The sequence below is a fragment of the Bactrocera latifrons genome, unplaced genomic scaffold (assembly GCF_001853355.1).
Source record: "Bactrocera latifrons isolate USDA-ARS-PBARC rearing strain unplaced genomic scaffold, ASM185335v1 scaffold_68, whole genome shotgun sequence".
Classification (NCBI taxonomy): domain Eukaryota; kingdom Metazoa; phylum Arthropoda; class Insecta; order Diptera; family Tephritidae; genus Bactrocera; species Bactrocera latifrons.
In genome coordinates, this window is record NW_017537356.1 from 1,069,490 (window position 1) to 1,075,910 (window position 6,421).

General features: G+C 33.5%; 2 protein-coding genes across 3 annotated transcripts; one reads left to right on the forward strand and one right to left on the reverse strand.

The window, feature by feature from the left end:
• The first annotated feature begins 851 nt into the window (after positions 1-851).
• Positions 852-1,890, forward strand: LOC108975654 (NADH dehydrogenase [ubiquinone] 1 alpha subcomplex subunit 13). 2 transcript variants are annotated; one of them, XR_001993885.1, is made up of 5 exons: positions 852-927; positions 987-1,106; positions 1,175-1,395; positions 1,446-1,670; positions 1,731-1,890. XR_001993885.1 is itself a non-coding variant. In XM_018944323.1 (4 exons), exons 2-4 carry the CDS (start codon positions 1,004-1,006, stop codon positions 1,581-1,583), a joined length of 462 nt encoding a protein of 153 aa, XP_018799868.1. In that variant the 5' UTR covers positions 852-927; positions 987-1,003; the 3' UTR covers positions 1,584-1,690. The 2 variants fall into 2 exon arrangements, 1 of the variants encoding a protein (XP_018799868.1); XM_018944323.1 differs by lacking the exon at positions 1,731-1,890 and having other exon boundaries at positions 1,446-1,690.
• On the reverse strand, positions 1,681-3,149 carry LOC108975653 (zinc finger protein 225). Its single transcript, XM_018944322.1, has one exon. The coding sequence runs from the start codon at positions 2,986-2,988 to the stop codon at positions 1,987-1,989; it is 1,002 nt and encodes a 333-aa protein (XP_018799867.1). The 5' UTR covers positions 2,989-3,149; the 3' UTR covers positions 1,681-1,986.
• Between the last annotated feature and the right edge of the window lie 3,272 nt (positions 3,150-6,421).

Sequence of the window (6,421 nt, forward strand, 5' to 3'; positions counted from 1 at the left end):
AGTTTTTTTTATAACCTTTTAAATTTGTTCCTTATCTTGTTGTTTTTTCGCTTAGTTGTAACATTTTGGCAAAAACGTATTTTTTTTTTTTGTCACAGTAAAATCCTCAAAGGGTTTGGCGTTCGTATGTGTCAGTTTTTTTATGACCTTTTAAATTTGTTCCTTATCTTGATGTTTTTTCGCTTAGTTGTAACATTTTGGCAAAAACGTATTTTTTTTTTTTTTGTCAAAATGTCACAACTAAGCGAAAAAACATCAAGATAAGGAACAAATTTAAAAGGTTATAAACAAAAACTGACACATACGAACGCCAAACCCTTTGAGGGTTGTACTGTACTGACCTAGTACCATCAACCTGACTTGGAATTTCTCATCCCCCAGACGATAATCGCAAAAATGTTCCACAGTGTTATGAGAGCATATTTGGCAATCGGAGAAATTTTCCCACTTCTTTAAGCGTAAGAAAAAATTAGAATTAAATTATCAAGAATTATTAATTTTCTATTATAATCATTAGGTAAAGAAGTTAGTTTCAGAAGTTTTTATGTATATAGGCATTCCCTTAAAGACATGGCAGATGATGAGAGCATGTTCCAAAAACCGTATATGTCAATTCTGCTATTATAATCCTTGGATTATATATTTGAGAGATAATTTAAAGAAATTAATGTATATATGTGCATTCGTATCAATAAATAAATTCAGTAAAAATATTTTGATGGTATTTGTAATTATAATCTATAAAATTATTTAAAAATAAAGCTATTTAAACGAAACATCCTAATGACTTTATAAGCATTTCCGGCACGCAACTGATATTTCTGTAAATGACAGTTCAGTTAAGTTGGCATTTCTGTTGTTATGCAAGCTCAGCCGTCAAATCTGACGTTTGGCAATCAGAGAATTTTTCCCTCTTTAAGCATAAGAGTAAGAAAAAATTAAAATTAAATTGTCAAGTACTATTAATATTCCATTATCATTAATAGGTAAAGAAGTTAGTAAAATGTCGGCTGCAGCTAGTGCCACTAGGAAGCAGGATATGCCCCCAACGGGTGGCTATAAGAAAATTCCATATCTGCGCGTTCCAGCCAAGAGTTATTTCACAGGTGAGTACCAAGAACCCTACGTAACACATCATTTGTTGTTATTATATTAATTTTCCTTTATAATGCAGGTTTTCAAATGCTGGCCGGGTACGCGGTTGTTACAGCCGCAGGAATGTATGTGTACTATTTGACTGCCAAGCAAATTCATCGTGAAGAGATAGAAAATCGTTCTGCCCAAAATGTCATATATCCCTTGCTTATAGCAGAACGTGATCGTGAATTTCTGAAGCAACTACGCCGTAATCGCGACGAAGAAGCCAAATTAATGGCAAATGTGCCCGGTTGGGAGGTAAGATGTAAAAATTGTATCACTTCAGTTCTAAACTTATACTCTTTCAGGTTGGTACTTGGTATGGTGAGCCCGTCTACAAGACCCTTCCTAAAGACACACTTGTAACTCCCCTATTCAAGGAATTTTATGCCCATACTGATTACAAATCCTACGCCAAGCGCGCTCATCTGAAACTGTGGTCTTAAGCACTTTTTCAATCTTTATTTTTAACGCCATTCGGTAAAAATCGAAATAAATCTTCGAAATTGCAGTGGATTAGCCAATAAATAAAAGTAACTCAGCTTTATTTTAATATGGATTTCTTTATTAATTCAAAAATTTACGTGTCATAGAATTAAAAAAAAGATATTCAAGAACCGAGGACGCATTTCAAATCTAAAGTTGGTACTGTCCGTCGAACGTTGCCTCCAGATATATCGAACGGTTTAAATGACATATTTACAAAGTATCATCTAGCAAATGAAATAAACAAGTTACAAATAACATAAGGTACGGAAAAAACTTATTAATTCGTAGATCTAAATAGCGTAGCGTAGCTTTGATATTATTTTTGTGAGATTATGCGAAGACGCAAATCACATGCAGTTATTACTTCATGTCCCGTCGTCGTTTAATTGTACCATCACAAGTTGGAAGATGTCTCTGTAAGAAACCCTCAAAGACAAATTTGCGCCCACAACGTTCACAATGAAAATCGCGCTTCTCTCCTAACATTTGTTTGTGCTGTTTTAATTGTTCCGCATTGGAATACTTCTCACGGCACTCATCACAGGCGTAACGCCGTTTTACTTGGCCTTCTTCGAATACCACCGTAAAGTTTTGTGAACAAAATGAGCATGTGAACTCTTTAACCACTATCTTTTTTCCTCCGTGCTGTTCAGCTAAAGCCTGTGCTTCCGCGTCTAGCTTATCTTGTTGTTTATGGCTCTCCATATGAGCTTTCCATTTACCCTCGTCAATAAACTTTCTATAACACCGAGTACATCGTCTTGGGCCTTCACCTGTGTGTCGCATCATATGCTCTTTTAAATACGAAACTGAATTGAATACCTTATTGCAAATTTCACATTTTCTTTGTTCTGGCGGAACCTCTTCACGCTGCTTCATACAAGCGCGCATATGTAGTTTTAATGACCCAGCAGCACTGTAGCAATTGCCACAATTTGGGCAATAAAAAGTCTTAGAACGGTTGCCCATCGAATCAGTTGGGCTAAGGCTGGCATCACCATCTCCACCGCTTTCAGTTCCCGTCTCTTCGGGAATTGGCGATGAAGGTACAATATGTAAAATGGTATGTGTGCCATCGTTTTCTTCCACGGTCTCCACCTCTTCGACAGAATGATTGTCGACTAGTTGTTGAATGGTCACAGCACGTCCATGTTCATCAATTATCACTTCTTGTGTGCTTACAATCGTTTCATGTGTTCCAGACAATGATTCAACCGCAGATTCAGATTCTTCCGCCGAGGTAAATGTAGCATATGCATATTGCGCACCATCTGGAGCATTGGGATCATGAATCAGTACCGGAACCACTTCCTCTTTAACCGTTGAAGTCAGTGTTGTGAATTTGGCTCGCTTTGGGTTCATATTGCAAAAAAAAATTAATAGAGTTTCAACTTTTCGCGTCTTTTTCGCTGTAGTTGGTCAACACTTTTTCACCGAGTTGATTTTTTTCCCGAACCTTTTGCACTACCGAAGGTATTTGACACGAAAATTCGATTGTGGCAACATTCAGTCAAAATGGTGGACAGACTTGCCAAAGTGCTGAGTTGATTTCAGCAAAAGTTGGCAGCATTGTGCTGAGCAGGGTTGCATGTATCAGTTTCTTGCTTCGCACTAACAGGGTTACCTATAACATTTTTTATAGAAAACGCAAACCCCGCACTGGTATACAGCATTTTTAAATTTGAATGAACACTTTTTTCAAATTAAAAAAAAAAGAAATTTGATTTATTTACATTTATTAATGTTATTTATCTTTTTTACTTTCTTTATCGTTTATTTCTTATTATAGTAGGTTAAACTAAGCATATGTTATAGACATAAAAATGGTATACATACTCACATATAAATATGAATTTTTCCTTTTAAACATATATTGAAATGTTTTGTAATTTTAATTGAGCAGCAGAAATGCAAGCAATTAATTTAACAGTAAAAATTAAGCAAATTGAATATCAATTAAAAATATTCATATATGTAGCTTCCATGACATTTCATATAAACACTGCTTTCGTAACGGTGCTGTGCGTTGTTTACACATGCATTTAAATATATGTATGTATGTACATAAATGTGTATTTGTCCGCACTTTTGTCTTATTTACCTTCTTCAAATGGATGCATTCCCAGATCCAGCGATTTCACAGCTCTGAATTTCACAATTGCATGCATATGGTGAACTTGCAAATATGCATGTGTCCATATGTTTAAAAGGTGTGTACGCCGGTATAAATTAAGAATGTAGTATATTTACAACTACTTGATAGATTGTAATTACGTTAAGTTGACTTCCATGAAATTGGAGCAAATAGTAACTCGTTTTAACCAGACAATGCGAATACAAATACACATGCATACATGCGTTTGTACGTTTGGGTGCTCTTCTAATTAATCATCAATTCTATAATAAATATATGTACATATGAATGTATATATGTATGTCAGTGATTGGTTTAGTTCCGTGAGGAAAGGGCAGGCAAAATTATTATATATCACACACATACATATGTATGTATGTATATGCCTACATGACTTTGCTTTTACATACATACATACATACATAAGTATTTCTCACGCCGGTCACATGCATTCAAAGAAACCGCGGTTGCTTATATGTACATATATATGTATGTAGATACATATGTATGTATATATTTACAACAGCATCTTTCCCTGCGTTTTGTATGACTCAAGCCTGGCCTATAGAAATCGAAGAAAAATATGTAAATCATCAATAAATATGAAAATTCTTTGTATTGATGTATGTACATACTATATGTCGGTATATTTAAACTGTATACCTACTTTCCCAGACTCTTCGCTCGGAATTATTGAAGGGGGAAAATACAGGTGGTTTGCAAGTGACGTGTGCTTTTATTAGCTTTTTTTTTTTGGAATAAAATTAATATTCAGTGAGATAGTTATTTTATCTTAAGCACTTATTGTGTCTGCGTTCATTAGTGTGCAAATAACTAGTAGCGCTACTTGCGTTTAATACACATGCTTTAATAAAAATTTCACAGCTTCGAACGCAAGAATTGAAATAAATATTCTTGACAAAAAATGCCTAAAAAATTAATAATATATGTACATACATACATACAAACATACTATACAGTTAAAATTGATTTAAATGGGTTTCATCGCTTTTATTACGAATGTATACGTATGTATGTATGTATGTATGTACATATTTGTAATATTCTCTGAATTAAAGTGGCAATTGTCGTCATACTCGCAGGAATGATACATATGAAAAAAATATATGTACATATGTATATACGAAATTTTGCTTATCTTTAATTAAAATATACGTAAGTGTATACATATACAATTAATGCACAATAATGACCATTTAATACATATACTATAAGGAGAGGTCAAGTACCCTCTTACACCATCATATATGAAGGTACATCTGTACATATATACATAAGTATGTACAAACAAAACCATTTTGTGCTTAAGTTATGAATTATGAGCTTAAATGTCTGAAACGTAATGTATTTGGATTCTCAATCCTTTTTTATTAAGAAACGGTGATTACCGATCCGATTTTTCGACAACCAAAAGTTCAATAGAGTAAAATTAGTGTTAACGCTGTTAACGTAATTTAAAAGGTTGGTTTTTAGTTATTTTTGTTTTTTTTTGCATATTTAGTATGTACATACTACAACATACGTACATATGTACATACGTATAATATTATTAAGCACACGACTTGTTGTTTGGGCACAGCGTCAATCACAATAAATATTGGCCAACTCCAAGACGCACAGCACTTTACCGTAATTGTTGTGTCACATGCATGCATAAGCCGCCCATAATGGTCCAATAATGGTCGTACACTTGCGAGTCATCTATCTAATAATGAATGTCATGTGGGAATTGCGTGTTCAAACCGACTTTAATTGAACGACGATCTTTAATTAGAGTTTTCATTTTTATTGAACGTTAATTCATTGAAAAGTGCAATAACAGTTATTTTAAGCGGAAAATGGTATGGTGAAGACTATTACATAGATAATTTTTCGCACTATGTACAAATATTAATGCATACATGCTTACATATTAATATGAAATAATCAGGTAACGCTATTCTTGAATGCAGCCCGAAGTTTATGGAGCGTATGAGTGATTCTCAGCTTAAACTTTACTTATGTATGTATGTATGAATGTACATACATATGTATATGTAGTATTTCACAAAATTTTGTAAAACTTTGTTTTGTATTAGAAAGTATGGCATATGAATTTACAATTAGTTTTAATTGGGCGTGAAGTCATCCATAGAAATTTGATGTTTAATTTCATACATGCAGTACAAACACCATTAATATTTAGAAAACATATCGACATATGTACATATACATACACATGTATATAAATTTATACATTTACACGTGTAGATAATTCTTTAAGTTATGTAACTTTGTAATGAGATTCAATATGCAAATGTTGTGACAACGGTCACGTTTGCAAGATGCCTGCCTCCACATTTTTAATGTACATGCGTATGTACAGCCATGGACACATAAATAGCACAAATCCGAATCCAATATTATTTCTCATTTCTTTAATCGTAAAGTTGATGAACAATAACAATATGGCATGTATCTACTTGTTACCGTTATGAAGCTCATTTCGCTGTTCAAAAATACCGTTTATTTCCTATTATACTTTTTACGCAGCAATTTKATTGAGTATAGTGTTGATTTGAAGTGGACACATAAATAGCACACTTTTAAGTTCGCAGTTTATTTTGAATTTTGTGTTCAGTTTTCGCGTATTTTTAATTT